The sequence below is a fragment of the Pleurodeles waltl genome, chromosome 10 (genome assembly GCF_031143425.1).
Source record: "Pleurodeles waltl isolate 20211129_DDA chromosome 10, aPleWal1.hap1.20221129, whole genome shotgun sequence".
Lineage (NCBI taxonomy): Eukaryota > Metazoa > Chordata > Amphibia > Caudata > Salamandridae > Pleurodeles > Pleurodeles waltl.
Window position 1 is genome coordinate 1,064,949,220 of NC_090449.1, and position 19,316 is coordinate 1,064,968,535.

Consider the following 19,316-nt stretch of genomic DNA (forward strand, 5'->3'; position numbering starts at 1 on the left):
AAGACAAAATATTACAAATGCATTATTAACATTCGTGTCCTTGTGCGGTGTGCAAGTTATGCCTTAATACAAACTAGTTCCAATAGAAAGAGTATGTGCCATTGTTTTGCTCCACAGAAACAGTCTAAAGAGAGTGAAGCTAATTATGACAGAGCATAAGGCAGAAACTCTACACTCCCCAGCTGGTGCTGTGCATGATATTCAGATGTTTTACCTTTCAATGTTCTGCTGCCAAACAAGATACATTGAACGCTATGTGCACCACAGCAGCTGCCACTAAGTCGGTTCTAATAGAAAAGGCTTACTTTTGTTTCATGAAGCTCAGCTTTGGACCCATCACTTACCCTAAATTCAAAAAGTCTACTCTTGAGTGTCGTCATAACCTCCAAAACCTGTTTAAGTCAAAAAGTTTTTAATGTTCTGATTTTCCCATTATTTCTTTTTTACATGCTCCACAATCCACAAGCCAATCATAATTGAGAATTCATTTAATCCTGATGAATGCAACACTAGTGTCTGATAGACTTCTAGCCAGACTGGATCAAGAAATCTTGAACAGTACCTCTGTATGCTGGTAGGTGTAGTCAGTCGTCTTGTTTCTGCGTCATCTACACCGGAAGTGGCGTGCATGGTGCCGATCTGGGCACTACCCCAGTCGCTAACATCTGCTCTTCTTTCTGTGCCGTCAGAGTGCGCTACCTCAGTCTCCTCCCCCCCCCCCCCCCCTTTTTTTTTTGGACTATTTTTTAGACTTTTTTTTTGTCTACCTTTTTGGGACTGTCTCCCAGAGTGCTAGGGATGTGGTTCCTGTCACATACAGATGTATAACTGACCTCCACCTTGTTTGCCTCTGTTGCCGGGCTACAACTCCAAGGCATGTGGAGACTGTCATGCTGTGAACCCCAGGGTGTTTCAGGATTGCTCTGGGACACTCCAGGTCTTGTTCATGCAGAAGGTCTGGGCCTGCTCACAGGGCCATTCCTGGCTCTACTCATCACACTCAAATTTGTGATCGGGTGCAAACAAATTGCAGAAGTCAAAGTGCTCTTCAACCTTGCCCTGCTGATCCAAGTCTATGGACAAAGCATGGGAACAATGCCACAAATCTAGGCCCTGCTCCAATGCATCTACTGCAGAGCCTGAGCCTAGATCCATGCCAAAACTCCCAGAATTTTCCACATCTGGAGTGGCCCACACCCGACTAAAGGAGTTATAGGAAGGCCTACAACTCATATTTGATTGGGCTGACCCCACTGTAGTGCCTTTTGGGGCACCATAGGTTTGCGGGTGTCCTCACTGGATTTCTGCTGGCTGGTCTTCCCTCTGCTCCAGCTGAGCCCCTTGGATCTGGTTCTGGGTTGGGATCAGCTCCAGTGGTGGTAAATCATCCTTCCCGGAAGTCGTTACAGTGATGTCGTTCCCTGCACCACCAACCTCCTCTTCATACCCCCCCTCTCTTCCGGAGACAGATTGGCATCTCCCGACATTTTCAGGCGCTGATAAGAACTTGACAGTCCAAGGCGGAGCCCTCCTATGTCAACAGACCCTGCAGGGACTACGATTGGGACATATCTAAGGACCCTTGGGACTGCAGAGCCTGAAGGCAAGTCGCATGAAGGCAACTGGTATGAGTAACTGGCAGATGCCAGTGGTTTGGATACCTCCCCAGACACTCACTGTCTCTTCCAATGTGGCTACAGAGGAAGGGGCTTCCTTTGCCATGGTGTTGAGGAGGACAGCTGAGGTCTTGGACCTTATGTTGTTCTCAGTGGCAGTCATTCTTTATACAGGTGCTTCAGCTGGGAGTCTCCCCCCTCAGAACCACTGCTTCCTTTTAACAAAGCCCTCCCAGATGTCCTGCATGGGCCGAACCATGCATTGGGGCTCCTGCGCACAGTACAATTGCCTACCATCATGCCCCACTCCTGTGGTTCCAACTTTCCTCACGCAGCACCCCACCCCCAGAGATTCTGGTTGTCCAGGCCTCCATCTTCAAAGTCAGCCCTGGCATGTTTCCTACCACTGGGTATGGAATCCAAGATGCTGAATACCTTTGTCAAGATGGACTCTTCCACCAGCCTTGTGCTTCGGTCGGTGAACACCACATGCCTCTTGGGTTGACATACCCACACAGTTTGGGATTTGGTGTCACAAGTGCTGCCCATGGTCTCCGAGCAAGCTTAAGCCATCTTCTCCCAGGCTGTTGCCAATGGCAGGAATGCAGCCGCAAATTGGATACAACAGACTCTCTAGGCAGAGTGATTACGGCATCAGCCGCACTCAGACACCATGCTTGGCTGAGATCTACTGGCTTTTTGGTGGATTTCCCAGCATACTTTAGGAACATGCCCTTCAATGGCACTCACCTCTTTGGTGTTTAGGAAGATTTGGCACACAAGTGCTTTAAGGACAACCGGGCTAATACCTGATTCATGGGCCTCTCCATGGCCCCACGCCAACCCCGTTCTGCCTTTTGACTCTTCTTTGACTGTGGTAGGGACTGCTAGCGGTATTCATTCCTGCCCAGCCACCAAGGCCAACATGCTCCCCACAGGCCCCTTTGGACCCAAGGAAAGAGGTCTGCCCAGTCCGCTACCCCTGCCAACTGCAGCCGCCAAACCCCTTTAAATTGCCCTTTCTCCATCATGGCTCAATCAGCCTGCTGCAGAATTCAGCACCACCTGCCCTGTTGGCAGTCCATAACATCGGTCAAATGAGTGCTTCAAATTGTTCAGCAGAGTTACACCCTCCCATTTACAGAAACCTGGGTGCAAATGCCAGTATCCTCAGAGAGGCTGATGGAGGGCCACCTCTCCCTCAGTCAGGAAGTGCAGGCTGTTTTGGCCAAAGGAGACATCAAGTGGGTGCTGGCATCAGAAGTAGGCTGTGGTTGCTATTCCTGCCACTTTCCGTTGCCCTAGGAGAACAGAGGACTCTGCAGTATTTTAGATCTGCGCATTCTCAACTTCTTTCTGAAGAAGGAGAAATTCAGGATGCTCATGCTAGCTCAGGTCCTGTCTTCCCTGGAGACTGGACGGTTGCGTTGGACTTGCAGTACACCTGTTTTTGTACATACCCATCCCGTCCACCCAGAGTCCTTATTTGCGGTTCATGGTGGCCATGATCACTTTCAGTTCACTGTTCTTCCTCATGGCCCTGCCAGCGCCCCTTGGGTGTTTATGAAGGTGATGGCAGTGGTCGCAGTCCTTCTGTGGAGGTCAGGAGTTCCAGTTTTTCTCTACCTCGACCACGGTCTGTTGAATGCAGGCTCATCCCAGGCAATCGTTTCAGATTCCCAGACTAAGGCACACCACCTGCATTCACTGGGGTTTACTATCTGCATGTGTCACACCTGACTCCATCTCAGATGCTTCCTTTCATTAGACTCATTGTGGACACAGTTCGGTGTTGGGCTTATCCTCCGGAGTGGCGAGTCCAAGATATTCATGCTATGATTCTGATGATTCATCTGGATTTTGATAACTGACTGAGGCTGCTGGGCCTCATGGCCTCCTGCATCCTGCTGGCGGGTTCTGCAGTGGGGCCTGAAGTCCCAGTAGGCGCAGCACCTGGGAAATCTCTTCGACCTGTTCCACATATCGGAGGTTAGTGTGAAAGATCTGCAATCGGAGCTGACAAACTATCATTGGGTCAGTGGTAGACTTGTCTCCCCTTCACCAAGAGCTGACTGTGGCATCAGATGTCACTCCTGGGTTGGGCCACCATTCTGGGAGAGGTGGTGATTCTGATCTCCGATGGAGTCTCAGCACCACATCAACTTGTTAGAGTTGAGAGCGATACACCTGGCATAGAAATCCTTTCTTCCTTTCATCAAGAGAACTGTTTCAGATATTCACAGACAACCATGTGGCATTGCAGCAAGCACGGCGAGGTGGAGTCGTGGACCTTGTATAGAGACATGGCTGACACGTCAGGACACTTTCCTGGTCGTACATCATCTGGCGGGCTCTCTAAATGCCAGTGCAGACAATTACAGCCAATGATGCCTTGCACATCACACATTCCGTCTCCATCCAGAGGTGGTGCAAGGTCTTCTCTTCAGTGATTGGGGAGATCTTTGGTTAGATTTGTTCACCACCACTTATAATTCACAATGTCTGCTCTGGAGTTTCCAAGGAGTCTCTCGCTCGGAGACGCAGTTGGTCTTCAGTGGAACTCACGCCTCCTGTATGCCTTTCTGCCAAAACAATTCCTGCCCTGAGTTCTCAAGTTCAGGAATGAGTAAGTCCTTGTAATTCGTGTTGCTTCGATTGGGGATTGATCCTTTCAATCAGGCTGCCCTTTTAGGAAGAGCTCCTGTCACAGCAAGAGTGCAGGGTCCTGCACACAAACCTGCACGTACTTCGCCTTCATACACAGAGAATGAGAGGCAGCTACTGACAGTTTGTGACCTGAATTAAAATGTCTGTAATGTCATTCTGGCAGCCAGACGTCCTTCAACCAAGACAGTGTATGCTTGCTGTAGGGACAGATTTGTGGCTTGGTATACTACCAAAAATGTTAACACCTCAGACAAAGGGGCAAAGAGGGGATTATTTGGTATTCCATTAGCCTGGCAAGGCTTTGCAGTGGGTACAGTTAAAGGGCACAATGCAGCCTTATCAGCTTGCTTGCGGTTGCCAGGATCAGCCTTCCCTGTTCAACTCACTTTTTGTAGTCTGTTTTCTCAAAGGCCTCCAACATGTTTCCTTCAAAATCCTTTGTCATGCCCCAGTGGGACCTGAACTTAGTTCTGACCGTCTTGATATGCTAACCATTCAAGTCAATGTATAGCTGCCCTCTACGTCTCCTGACCATCAAAATAGCCTTTCTAGTGACCGTTATTTCGCCCAGGAGGATTGGCGATCTGCAGGCACTCTGTGCACCCTCCATTTACTACCTTTTTTCCAGAGAATATTTGCCTTTTTCCTGCTGAAAGTGTTGACACCCTTCCACGCCGGCCAGACCATCACACTGCTGATTTTTTGGTTTGTCTCACCCTTCAAAAGAAAAGCTGTGCAGAAACTTACCATCTCCAGATGGATTGTACTCTGCATTACAATCTGCTATGCACTGGCTAAGAAACAGCCCCTGAGGCTTGCGGACTCCTTCCACCAGAGCCAAGGCTTGCGACCACTGCGTTAGCCTGCAGACTTTGTCCTGGCTGTGTCAGGCTGTAACATGGGAATCTCTGCACACGTTTACCAAGGACTTCTTGACTACTACTAAGTGACAAGCACTCTGCCCATTCAGTCCACCAGGAATTCCTGGTTTGAATCTTTTTGCATACCCACCTCTCGGGAGGTGTTGCTTGGGTATCCTAAGGTAAGGAATCTGCAGCCAAAAGTTCCCATCAGATGAACAAGTTACTTACTTTTTGTAACACATTTTCTGGTAGAGATTCCATCTAGCTGCAGATTCTTAACCACCTCTCCCATCTTCCCAGCTTCTGCAAACAAATGCTTCCATCTCGGTTGTCCCTTGAAGAGCTTTAGAGTCCTCACATTTGTGCATCAGCATCCAGGTGTGGTAATGTCACAGAAAGCAATTGATGTTAGCGCGCTGGGGTGCCGACTATATAGGCACTGCGCATGTCACTTTCTGCGCAGATGCAAAGCCAACCGATGCTACCTACCTGTACACAGATGTACTGCTCAAGATTTTCCAGATCCAGTCGGTCACCTTGGGAATATTGTAAGGTAAGGAATCTACGGCTAGATAGGCTCTAACTTATAAGGTGTTGCCGAAGGTAAGTAACTTGTTCTCTCAGAAATGAAAACATTTTCATAGTACTGGCAGATAGTGGTATGAGATCAATACCTTCTCTATCTGTTTAGGAATTTGGAGTGCCTAAATCTTTTATTGAACTCTGGGGCCGACTTCAACAGGAAAGACAAGTTTGGAAGGTAAGATAAGACTTATGCTTTCTAATGTGGTGTTTTTCTCTGTTTCAGTCATTTGCCATCAAGGAAAAATAATCTGTCAGCATATGATCCCCCACACCCCCTTTTGACCAGTTCTATTTGTGTACTGAACCCATCCATTACTTTGAAATTAGTCTTGGGAAATCATTCTTGAATAAATATTGGGGATCCTGTTGTCATTGTGCTGATTTTTACATACATTGACATCCGATGTTTTCAGTTTAATTAGATTCTATTGAGATTTTTTGAAGGAAAACGGACCATTACCCTGCCTCTTCCTGGTTGACCCCCCCATCTTTTTTTATTAAGTTAGCTTCCGTCACATCCTGATTATGTATGTATATTACCCTCCTTACTTTAGTTTTTCCTCCCTTTCCTTTAATTATAACCTTAGAACTCACCCTTTGAATTCTTTTCTCAGACGTTTTGTTCCTAATATTTATGCCTGTTTATCATTTTCCCAAAGTATTTGTTGCCACCTTATTTTCATCTGAAATAAATGTCATTCCCTCGCCAAGTGCTAAATGTTGTACGTGTTCTCACCACTGCTTTGACTCCTTGCATCTCTCTGGTACTATGTTGAGGTTCCAGTAACCTGCATATAGGTGCACTTGCCTATGCAGAATTCTGGAGGTGTTCTGTTTTGCAGTGTTAATCTTTCCAGGGTTTACATGTTCCATATTTCACCATCTAGTGGTTTGTGTCTACAACAGTCCCTATTCTTGTATTTCTTTTTTAAAAATCTTTTATGCCCATAACCGTGCCAGTCTCCTAGGACATTTAAGTCCATAATTCCCCAGCACATGGTCACCATCTCCAAATTCTTTTTTTCCGACATTTGTTTCAGAAGCAATGTTGAGAGCTCAAGGTTGATGTTGAGAAATCAGGAGAAAGTAGACCAAAGGGAAAGCCAGCCATAGATAGACAACAACCACCCACTACCCCCTTTCCAATGTAACACTATAATTTAAGAAAGAACAACAAAAGGGGTTTTATGAGGAATATGACCAACTGATTTTATAGAGGAAGCTCACATGGGAAAGAGGACCTACAACAGAATCTAGAAGCTGGCTCCTCTGATAAAGGGACCTGACTTCTAGCTACCGAGGCCATTGCCCCCAGATAACTGTACTACCCAGTGGGCAAAAGGTCAGCAGAAAAGTATGGGGTTCAGCTTGAGGAGAAAAGGAAGAAACTTGCTTTCTGTTAGGGACACTTGTACCATCCCATCATAGAAGTGAAGAACAGTTCCTTCACGTGCTGCTTAGCATTTGACATCATGCCAAGAGTTTCACCTTTCAAGTCCAAAGTCCAGGCATCCTCCAGCATGCCTCTGACAGGAGAACCTACGTGGAGCTGCGATGGATGTACTCCTTGCAGCAAATGAAAAATGACTACAGCACCTCTAAAGCCTTGGCAGCAGAAGATAGTTTAGAAGAGGAAAATTACTTACCAGGATGTCAAGGAAGAGTCCTGGCTTTCAGCAGAAGCAACAGCCAACCCAGTCCATTCAGGCAGCAAGTGCTTGAGGAACACCCTGTGTAAAGAAGATACTCTTTTGAAGCCAAAGAGTCCACAAGAGGATCTGGTATCCCACACCATTTACCTCAGTGAAGCCTGTTTACACTTCCTACGAACCGCAACCACCTAAAGTATCTAAAAAGGTGCAAGGAGGCGAACATGACTCTGATACAAAGAGCCCCATTAGGCCTAATGGTCATGGTATGCAGACTTAGGAGAGATGACAGACAGAATGACGAAAGTGCCAGTGTTTCAAACCCTGTTAATGCTACAATGGAGGTGGGAGTTGTGCCATCTAGAACTAGCAATCCTCAGCATAGCAGCTTGGCTCCTCAGGACCTAGAGGTGGCAGTTCGGCCACTTGGCCTTCCAGACGGATGCATGGAGATACTAAGGAGGGATGGCAACCTACCACACACAAGCTATACAGCTAAGTGGACCATATTTTAACACTTGTGCAGTAAAGAACTTCTGCATAATTTAACAGGGGACACAACCTTCATCAGATACATGATGCGTTTGCTGTAAGCAAAACTCATTTTTCTATGAGATTACACCTCTGTTACAGCTGCAAATTCCAGATGTACCTTTGGAAAGAACCTTTTCTCCACAGCAGTACTGAAAAGGTTCATAGGAGTAAAGAGGATTCCACCACCAAAGTTGACTACTGCACCAATGTGAAACCTGAATGGTACTCGCACAGCTCTTGAAACATATGGTTGAAGCAGTCCACAAGATAGACCAAGTTTCAGCCTTCTTCATCACAATCAAAGTACTACTTGTTTTCTTCAAACACCAAAAATCCCATGCAAAATAGGTACTACATATGCTAGGATATGTAAGGAAGGGCAGATACTGCCTACAAGAAACAAAACCGTTAAGGAAAAGTGATTCATGCACTAGGGCAGTGGTTCCCAAACATTTTCGACCCACGGCTCCCTTGATCTATTGGTCACTGGCTGCGGCTCCCCATTATGTTACTTTTTGTTGGCGGGTGGGGGATGTAAGCCTGGCCTAGGGAGTACATCCATTTTTCTCCCTGAAAAGAATTGGGATGACGCCAATGAAGGTATTGTAATTCTATATATAACTGTAAAAAATAAAAATGTAACAGTTGTTTAATTACAGCATGCATAGGGTTTTTTAGTAAGGGGAAAATATTGGTTGACGTAACCCTAGTAAAATGGGCAGGTCTCATTTTTATGTAGTTATAACATAACTGTTTAAATATTGTGAAATGTAGAATCCCTTTAGTTGTGTTTAACCACCAGAGGGCGCTCAAGGACAAAATTAAAAAAGAGCTGCTACAACTGAGTAGTTTTATTTTGTACGAACTGGCCCAAGGGCTATAAATAGCTCAGTGGTTCCCAAACTGTGTGCGGCGCCCCTGGCTAGTTTTGATGGCGCACCAGCGAGCCGCGGCGCACAGATTGGGAACCACTGCACTAGGGAATAAAGGTTTTACAGTATCCAAAACGACCATTGCAATATAGATAATACAAACCTTTCACATTTGCTACGCTCTAGCAGAAAGCCCCTTGCTAACACACCAAAAGCACATTCCAGCAATAAGGTAGGGGCCACACCAGCTACGAATGTTCTCATCGGTGATACATGTATGGCTGCCACAAGGCCATAAATCCATGTTTTTACTAAACGCTGCTATGGTAAAATCCATGCAAACAGAGAATTTTGTGAGGCAGAAGGTTCAAAAACATCTTTTTGCAACCAAACAAGCCACTTCAACCCATCCTTCTATTTGTTATAACTGCAACACAATCTATGTACATTGATGTATACAAAAAAGTGAAGGATGGAATGCTTGAATTAATCTTAGATACTAGTAATCACTCTGCACCGCATCCCAGTCTGTTGTTATTTTGCGCTCCATGCCACCTTAGTTTGGACCTACCCATATTTAAATAATTGCTGACCCTACTCCAGTAGTAGGAACTGTCCAGCCTCAACTGCCAGGCCAGGTCCTCCTTGAACTAGAACATAAGCAACCCAAGGCCAGATTTGCCCTTATCAGGGCTCATCACTCTGGCATAGCTTGGTTCCGGTGGCACAGTGTGCACAAGACCCATGTCTGGGCACATACCCATCCCACTTAGGGTGTCACACTTAAGAATACAAAAAAGTGATTGATGGAATGCTTGAATTAATTTCAGCCACTGGCTGAGGTGTCATGAGACGGAAAGCGATCTGGTAGCCCATTGGCTTGACCTCCCTTAAGGGCACTTTCTGGTCATAAATCGGACATCCCTGGCACCCGGAGCGCAGATCTCACTCGACTGGAAGAAGAGGACCGAAGGAGGACTGCACTACTCACCCTGGAATTGACAAAGAAGCTGCACTAAAGTTGGACTGCACCTACTGCTCCTTGAGCTAGCTAAGTTGAGGACTGTGCCTGCTGTGTCCTGCTTGTGGAGAAGTCCTCTCCCGAGCCCAGCTTGAAGCTGAGACTCCAAGAGTCAGTTGGCTGAGTTCCTATCAACAGCACAAGCCCACAAAATCTGAGGAAGCAAGTTGAGGCTAGTTGGTAGCCCAGATCATCAAATTACTGCTCCTCACTGCTGTGCAGCCCAAGAGACAAGGACCTGATGCTCAAGTGTTGCACCCAAGTCTGCTAGACCCAGGAGAGTTGTTGGAGTGGAGATTGGTCACCCACAAGGAGAGTTAACTTTAAAAGAGGAAAAACACTGAATTCATTGTATCAGGCAACTGATAGCCCAGTGACAACTGGACGTATGCTGACCTGATGAGGACTTTAAGGGACCTCAAACCCTGTGGCTGGAATCACCACCAGGAATGTGGACCTAGTTGTAGCACTAGGCAGACCCCGCCAGCTGAAAAGCATCTTCAGCATTCTGTATCCCTTGCACAGGACCACTTCATAGAATTCAATGGCAAGGAGCCACTGATACTGGAACTGGACTGAAGACCGCTTTTCTTAAGGAGGTAGCTGTTTTGTTGGATGTTGCTTGTTCCCTCAACTGGCTCCCTACCAGAGTTGGTTGCCCAGAGTAACTGCTTTACAACTTCACCAAGTTTTTCTTTAAAACGTTCCTAAGTGTCAAATTAGCCAAATTTGCTAATACTTGTTTGCTTTTAAGTGAAAAGTTGTGATTTACTATACATTGTAAAACGTACATCTTTGGATCAATTGTTTTTTTTTTTAGGGTCTAAAAATTGATTAAAATCTAATCTATTTTTATAAGTTAGTGTCAGATTTCTTGAGTGTCTTGTTTCTTTCTTCAGTTGTTTTGGTACTGTTTAAATGCTTTATCACTTGTTCCTTGTGTAAGTCTGACTGCTCAGACACACAACTAGCCAGTGCTGACCTAAAGTTTAATGAATGAAACCTGACTGGACCTAAAGGGGTTGGTAGTGTACTATATGTTAGGGTCCCACAACCACCCCATTTAATACACTCTGTTTCCTCACAAGTAATATTTACTTTTTTTTAGATCTCAAGTTGAGGGTGACGGTCCATTAAATAGAACCTTCACAAGAATTTACCTCTAAGAAAAGTATACTTTTGAATAATCAAAAACTTAAATTGTATCAATTCATCATGTGGTGTCTGCTATCTTCTTTCAACAGTGAAGACATATAGTCAATATTTAGCAATTATTAGAGGTTGTCACCAGGCGCACATCTAGGGTTCCTATTTGGGGTTACTTCACCCATACATTTTTATTCAAATGTAAAACTCCACTGCCTGGTGAAATACTTTCTGGATTCTTTTTAGCTCGTTTGTTTAGAGTTTTTTTTTTTCTTTTTCCAAGATGCATTTAAACCATATAGATTGTAAGTCCAATGGATTTCAGGATATTTCCCTTCGCCAGGTGATAATCATTTGAACAGAAAGTTGTGCCTGAAATGAAGAAGGAAACAATTCACATATAGTGCAATGGATCCATTTTAAACTGAGTTGCCAATATGTACATCACTAATCTATATTACTTTAAACATGATAGTTCTAGAATCCAACAATAATTGAAAGAAAACTGCTCTTTGATTACACATGCAGGTGGTATAAAAGATAAATGTGTTAGTGCCTAGCCTTTTTTCACTTTGCGGGGCCATCACAATAAAAAACATTTTAGAAAACTGTGCCAATGGAATTAAAGTTGTGTATAGCAACCATGTAGAATCAGATGAAGCTCGGCATGACTATTTTAAAAGTGTGGAACATAGATTGAGTATGTTTAAAGAAAACATATCTTAAACATGGCACAGAGCATACTGCCCATTAAACAAAAATGTCAGCGCCAGTAAACATTACAAAAACAAACTTATCTGGTGGTCACAAGACCATAATCAAGTTCATGTGTGAGAACCAGACCGGTTCTGTTGAGGATGCCGTGAGGGAAATATGTTACTGGTCTTAAGTAAGCCCATAGATAATCACGATGATACAAATGGAAGGTATGGGTGGACGTACGCAATCTCAGTATGAGCACTTACCAAAAGTGTCAAAACAGGAAACCTAGAAGAGTTCGGGTTTTTCAACACCAGGAACTATATTGTATGGGCATGAAAAATCACTCAAGTTAGACCTGTAGAGGAGAACATGCAAACAAAGACAATATAAGCATTGCAAACTAGTCACCTCCATAAAACTAGACAACCAGTCATTAGCACAGTATAAGAACAATCAAAACGGAGTATGTTAGTAGTTTTATCATCAAAGGAAGGTGTTTCAACTTTTCTTTTACGTCTTTCAGTTGTTGGCTATTCCAATGATACACTAAGTAGGTTTCCCTTTGAAATAAATGGTTGCTGTTAATGTGAAATTTAGGTTGACTGGCATTGCGCCCCATCTGTTTAAAGTGTCTCACAAGGGAAGATTTCTCCTTGTTTAGTGTATGCTTCTTCTATTAATTGAAGCAAAGTTGATCTTCCTCCTAGTTTTCCCCATGTATTTTTTACTACAAGGACACTTCAATAATTAGAAACAATTAAAAGTATAAGTTGTGGGTTTTTCATATGATGAACGTTTTGGATATTGGTTATTGGTGCACTACTTCATATCCATATATAATGGCATTGCAGTGGCTGCAATTGTGGCATGGTTTAGTATTGCATTTGAAATTAGTTTTAGATTGGGAGTTACATTGGAATTTTCTACATCTTTTCTTTCAGGTTGGTACTCATCTGCATAGGAAATGTAGAGACAAAAAACATTCTCTTGTATATTGGATTATGCCTCTGGGTGAAGTGACTTCATGCTGTCTATTTGTTATTTTTAGCTTGGTCATTTGAAGCATGTTAGAGAGACATTTTCTCTTTCAAGATTTATTACGCATAGGATTTCCCTGCTTCACACATGCCTCAGGTATGGGAAGTCTCATGAGCTGGAAAACATGTTTTCTATCATTAGGTCTGGTAAATAATGTAGTCTTGAGTTGCTGAATTCATGTGACACTGGTACTTGACATCCAAAAATACACTTGTGTTTTGCTGATTTAGCTGGAAATTATTTTAGGATATTTGAATTGTAGTTTATGTATGAGTTCAGGAAGTTCCAGTTCTGAATATTGCCACATAATCAGAATATCAGTGAATCGTTGGCACAAAGTTAAACCTCATTCCAGTTTGAATGTCTGTAAATATCTTCAATCTCAAACTTGGAATAAACACATTTGCATACACTGGAGCCGCTGCTGAGCCATTTGATATATTTTGTATTGGTAAAAAAATGCATCTCTTGACTTCCACAATAACTGTAATACAGAATGAAATGTAGCAAAGTTAAAATAAAATGTTGGCATACTCTACCATTTGATTACTCAGAAGAAGACATTCAACATCGTCTGTAAAATCCTGATGAGGATTCGAAGTATGTAATGCTTATGCATTACGGTGTGCAAAATGATTTGATATTCTAAGGATAGGTAATTGTCTGAAAACAGGTCAGTAAGTTGGTTGTGTCCTTAAGGTTCTTAGGATTTAACAGATGGAAAATAATTTGTAGATTTGCTGGGGTTTTCAAGTAAAACTGAAAATGGCCACAGTAGGTATGAACATTCTGCAGAAGATAAGCTTGAGTCCTAGGTTATTTGTGTAGTGGGTAAACTTTAGTTTAATCGTTGATCCAGTTCAGATTCAAAGAATTGTTTGCAAAAATTGAAAGAATTGCTCAATGAGATGTTAACTAATTTTGCCTTACTATTGCTATTGGAGATGCGTTCTTGTAATTTTTTTTTTGTTTTAACTATTTCAACACACTAACGGGTACATTTAGTTGAAGAGTAATTTGAGAAGTATCCCTATCAGAGAATCAGAACTGTGCATCTCATAACATCTTCCAGTGCTGTGGGAGTACATATTGCTTCTTCAAAGAGACCCAACTGAACAAGCAAGAACTAAATCATTTTAGGGATTTCTCATACAAAAGTAATTCTGCCCATGAATTGTTCGTCACACATTCTTGCTTGCACTTTAATTTGGATTTGTGCTCTAACATATTGGGTTTTTCTCTCTTGCTCTTACAAACTGGCTGCAAAGATCTCCCCTGCACTACGCTGCTGTGAATTGTAACTACCAGTGCCTGTTCGCTCTTGTGGGGTCTGGAGCCAGCGTCAATGACATCGATGAGCGAGGCTGCTCTCCTTTGCACTACGCCGCTGCATCGGACACCGATGGCAAGTGAGTGCAATGCTTTCATTTGAAGTTGACTGTTAAGATGTAAGGGAAGTGTGAGCTGTGCATGTGTGTAAAATAAAATTATAGATGGTGATGTGTGCACCAGTGGGTTGCCTTGATGGCATTCTCTGTGAGAGGGTGGCCTGGCCTTGTGACTGTTGCCATTGCACATGTAGTTTGTAGAAGAAAAGCCTGTAGTGAGGTTTAAACATTTTGGAAGACGACTCAGAAGTTAAGAATTCAAAGGTCAACTTAGAAAATATCAACATTTTCTCCTTACACATCTGTTTTTAGTCAATTTCCACAAATATGTAGATCTGGAGTTTACCCACAGATTAAGTTGTGGCCCTATGTCTAACTCCAAGAGTCATATCAATCAATAGAGACTGTAAGTCTTGCAAATTTAACTGTGATTGTCTTGGAGGAAGGGCTATCTGACCAAGGTATTGCCACTAGTGACTTAAGATGAGGATGCTTGGTTTCAAAGCGATAATGTGAACCTTGGTGAGATTGAAGCACCACCTTGGAGGAGGGTGGTGGGTCAGCAGAGCTCAGTACCACTTGAATAAATTCTCTAAATGGTTACTTAAACTTGTATTACTTGGTTGGCTTCTGCAGTTCCTGAGATCTTGTCTCTAGTTAAGGTGGAACAGACTAAATCATATGACCTCCACAAAGTTGGTGAAACTTGAAACGTTAACTTCATCATTGAAATAATGGGGCTGAGGGAAGCACTATTAATGTTGTGGTATGCTCCACTGTAAGTAGATACTCTAGATACACAGCAGTGATCCTATGGATAACAAGTCACTCGTAGGTCTTACAGGCTGTGTATTGTAACAGGAGTCAATCTACAACATAAGCATCATTTAATGATAGCTTCTAAAAAAGTATGAGTACAAACTACTCCTTCCTCTGCTGGATGCTGTGATTTGACATTGAAGTGAGATTGGTATCTAGGAAGCAATATGTTTTCAAATCTAAGTTCCTAGTTGGACTGTGTTTAAATTAAACATGTTTTCGTATTTCGTTTAGTGCATGCAGTAATTCTGGCTCAGTCGTTGATGTACATATAGGATCTATACAATGTAATAGAAGATGAAACTATCCCACTCTGTTACATGGTGATCGCTTTTAGTGGAAATTATGTTGGGTAGAAATGTAATTGAAATGTGAGAAGGAACTTTATTACATGCTATATACGTTAATTTTTTTTATCAAGTTAACTTTTCATGAATATTGACAAATCAAACTAAACATAAAAACTACATAAATAACACAAAAAGGACTCAGAATTAAAATTCACTGTAGGCTAAATCAAAATATTTTCTCACAGTTGGCTTTTTGGGTTTTAGGGAAGTTGAGTCTTTACCGTAAAATGGAATGTTTATTCTTTATTTTATATGGTTTGTGGGTTGGTTTCTAAGCCATTGACAAATGACAAGTAACCTATCACAGAAAACCCACTAGTGTCCACAAAGATCCCCATCTTTGTTCAATATGCACATTGATCTCTTGGAGGCGTACAGCAACTGCATCCATTATGTTGCTTCTTCGGAGGCAGCAGTTCTGTCAAATCCTAGATAGCCCTTCTGGAAAAAACTTCAGCTTCGAAAAATCTAAAGAACTTATTCTATCTTCAGGAAACTATCCATCACTTGTCACAAATCTCGCTCTCCCCTGTTTGTTTTTCTTGGTTTCTTGTTTCAGATCGCTGGAGTTCACTCCCAGCGTATGACTCTGTAGCCACATTTTGACAAAGTTACGAAATGGCTCTCTACAACATCCTATTTTTGAAGAAATAGCCAATGATGTTGAGATGTTTTCAGGTTATTAGTGTACACTATGTAGTTGACCCACATCAGCAGAGTAAATGCAGTTCTTGAAGGAATTTCCGTTGATCTCTTGCACCAGTGAAAGTCATCCTGCATGTGGCAGCACGCTTTTAAATGGATCCAGAAAGGCTGATCATGTAAAGCTTACCCTTCTTAAGCTGCACTTGTCCTCTTGGATGCACCTGTTATGTCTAAGATTTGATAGTCCACTTTCAAAGATCTATTTTGGATCAGTCATTGGATAAAAGATGCCAAATTTAACACGTATGTGCTCTTTGTCTACCTAACGCCACTGATTCTATCTTGGAAATCTTGAACTCTCAGAAGAAGAAAACTCAAATCTGAATTCACGTGTTTCCCCTCGGACACGAAACGGCCTTTCTGAAAAGCTCATTTTTTAGCTGCTCCATGAAAACACAACTGTGTGCCAGTGTCTTCCTTTGCTTTCCCATCTTTCACACATGGGTATCAGCTCCTCCTCCTGTAACTTCGAGTTACCAACCATCAGTCTGTGAGGTGCTTAGATGAGGAAGGGAACAAGAAGACATTGAGTTGGCTTTTTATTCACTGTGCAGCTCATTCATTGAGGGAAGTACAGAGCACACCTTTACCACCTCCAACTGACTCCTGATTGGAAGGATCCATAGCCAGTGGTAACCCAGAAGCATTTTTAACTAGTCTGCAGTGTCTAGATTGCCTCCCTGCTCAAAGCCTCAGCTCAGCTTCTTTTGCTCTACTCTGTACCACATGGGTCTTCTTTGGGAGAGCTACAGAGTAAACTATGACTGGAAATCATATGCACCTCTGTCCAGACATCCACTAAGTGTTTTATTCACTTTCTTAAAAAAATCTTCAAACTCCTTGTTTCAGACCCCTGATCCGGCCCTGCTTCACTCCAGATTAACAGCTCTTTAAGGGTTTTCCTTTATAGTGCACACTGTGCAGCCTCATCCACTTGCTTCTCAGCTGTTAAACCCCTAGAGACTCCCAGGTTTCAGCCTCATACAGATGTCAACAGTTTCTGTTGCCATAAGGGTATCTTAAGATTCATCAGGTCGTGGCCTCCAAACAGAAGTGTGGATGGTCCCCAAGATGAAGCTCCTTTACCTATATCTGGATGCTCCTCCACTTTTGTCCCACATACCAATGTGTGAAGATTCACTGATTTCAGCCCCTACAGTATGTAATCTCACAGATGTCTTAAGACTCAACAGGTTTCAGTCCCCGTGCAGATACCCTGAGCCTCTCGAGGTTGTGGTCTCTCTTTCTGTTTCTGTGGACACCTCAGGTTTGAGCAACCCATATGTTGTATACTGGCAGCCTCCATATGCAACTTTGAATTAACATTAACATATACCTGTGCTGTCCAGAGCCCTGAGTTTAGAGCATCTGTTTATCATTCTGTAATCTCATGACTGCTGCCTGACCCCTCCTGTAGAATAGTAAAGTGAGCTGTTCGTTCTCTTTTCATGGACTGTAATCCTGTTAGTCACCTGACGTTAGCAGAAGGAGGTGATAATACAACAGCTGCATCTTAGTACCACAGCAAATCCATAGCACATGCAGAGTTAGGTTTAGGTCAGAATTTCCATTGAAAAGCTGTTTTTGTTAGGTTTATAACTTTTGTGCCATACAAGAAACCTGCACACAACTTTCCAGAGAAAGATCATCATCGGTTTTGAGTACTTCATGGCAATTTTTGTGCAGATTTCTCAAGCAGAGGACAAAGAGTGGGAGGGTCGAAAATAAAGTGGTGTTTTCCTTTTTTATATTCCTTTGGGAACCTTTGCTCTTCACTGCAGAACAAACAGCTAAATGGATTTTCACCAAATTTGACATGGAAGTAGAACTTTATCCGAGTGCCTGTGGTTATTTTGGTGTAAATTCATTCTGTAGTTTTTGAAAATTTAGTGTTGGAAAAATGCCACCGGAAGCACCTGTAATTCATTTCACCTGTCAATCATGTTGAGATATCTGGAGCGTTAGTCTAAGGATGAACAAAAAAAACACCGTTCAAGGACAGCTGACCCCGCCAAAGAGACTTAAGCCTGATCAAGCATTTGAGCTTTTTCTTGGTCATCCATTTTGGGGCTGCAGGGCCTGTGGCCCCGGAGCGCTTTGATTTACTGTCTGCAACTTGAAGAAATGTCAAGCTCCCAATGTCTTAAAAATAAAAATGGAGTCATATGGTGGCAGGGGGATTATTCCCTGACCTCATGACTGAGGTTCCCCCCCCGACCCCCCCCTTTCTCTGTTGTAAAATAGGATAATTGTGGATTCTGCTTTGGTGATTGCTGCCCGAGGCTAGGGTCATGGTACCGAGGTGTGCAAAACCATGACAAGGGCTCCTGGGCTCCTATTGGGCCTTTGGGGGTATTTAAAGAGCCAACACTGGGTCTGGAAACACTGCATGAGGTGCAATAGGTTCCACAAGTCTGCAAAGGTTCACAAACCCCTACAAAGTGAGGAGGGGAGCAGACTCTGTGGGCCAACACCCCCTGCACAGTGGTGGTTGGCTACCCGCAGCACATGGTATGCAGGACCTTGTCTTCAGCTCCAGCCCCTGGGTACAGTTGCATGTGATGTATGATCATTGAACACTGAAAAAACAAAACCTGCATAGATAGATATATATGTCTGTATGTATTCTGCAGTCTGGTGACCTTTGCTTCTCCCTTAAAAAGACCTCTACAGCAAGTGCTTAAAAGCTCTGACAAACTGCTCTGCGCCCAGTCCATCGTATGCATCGTATGTTTGGTAGAGTCTTTTTATAACCTCAGAGACTAATTTAGTGATACGTAATATTGATATTATGTTTCAAAGTTTGTTTTTCTTTGTATTGCCACCTAGGTGCCTGGAATATTTGCTACGAAATGATGCCAACCCAGGGATCCGGGACAAGCAAGGTTACAACGCTGTTCATTATTCTGCTGCCTATGGACACCGCCTGTGTCTTGAGCTGGTAAGGAGAACAGCTTTACGACAGACTTGTGCTTCTGGCTGACCTATATGTTCCCACTGTCTTCTTTTGTCATGCCCCAGTGGGATCTCAAGTTGGTTCTGACGTTCCTGATGAGGGCTCAGTTTGACCCCTTAGACAATTCTAGCTATGGCTGTTGACCTGATTTGAGTTTTTGGTGGCTGTTACTTCAGAGTGACTTAGCAGGGAGTTGCAAGCATGCTGTTTCTTTCACCCTTAAACTGTTTCTACCCACACACACTGTATGAGAACCAAGTCTAAGGTGTTTACCATATGGCATATGGGCTAGTTATTTACACTTCCCACATTTTTCCCTCTGCTCCATACCACCAAAGAAGAGAAGAGGTTAGGGTGCCCGGATCTTCATATGGCAGTCCGCTTCTACATTGATCGTAAGGAGGA

General features: G+C 43.3%; 1 protein-coding gene across 2 annotated transcripts in view; it reads left to right on the forward strand.

The window, feature by feature from the left end:
- The window catches only part of ANKRD28 (ankyrin repeat domain 28), a 496,481-nt gene that overhangs the window by 342,013 nt on the left and 135,152 nt on the right, over positions 1-19,316 (forward strand). For both annotated transcript variants that reach the window (XM_069212092.1, XM_069212091.1), the window contains exons 13-15: positions 5,838-5,906; positions 13,962-14,102; positions 18,785-18,896. In XM_069212092.1, coding sequence (XP_069068193.1) covers positions 5,838-5,906; positions 13,962-14,102; positions 18,785-18,896 — 322 coding nt within the window. The remainder of the gene's footprint in view (positions 1-5,837; positions 5,907-13,961; positions 14,103-18,784; positions 18,897-19,316) is intronic.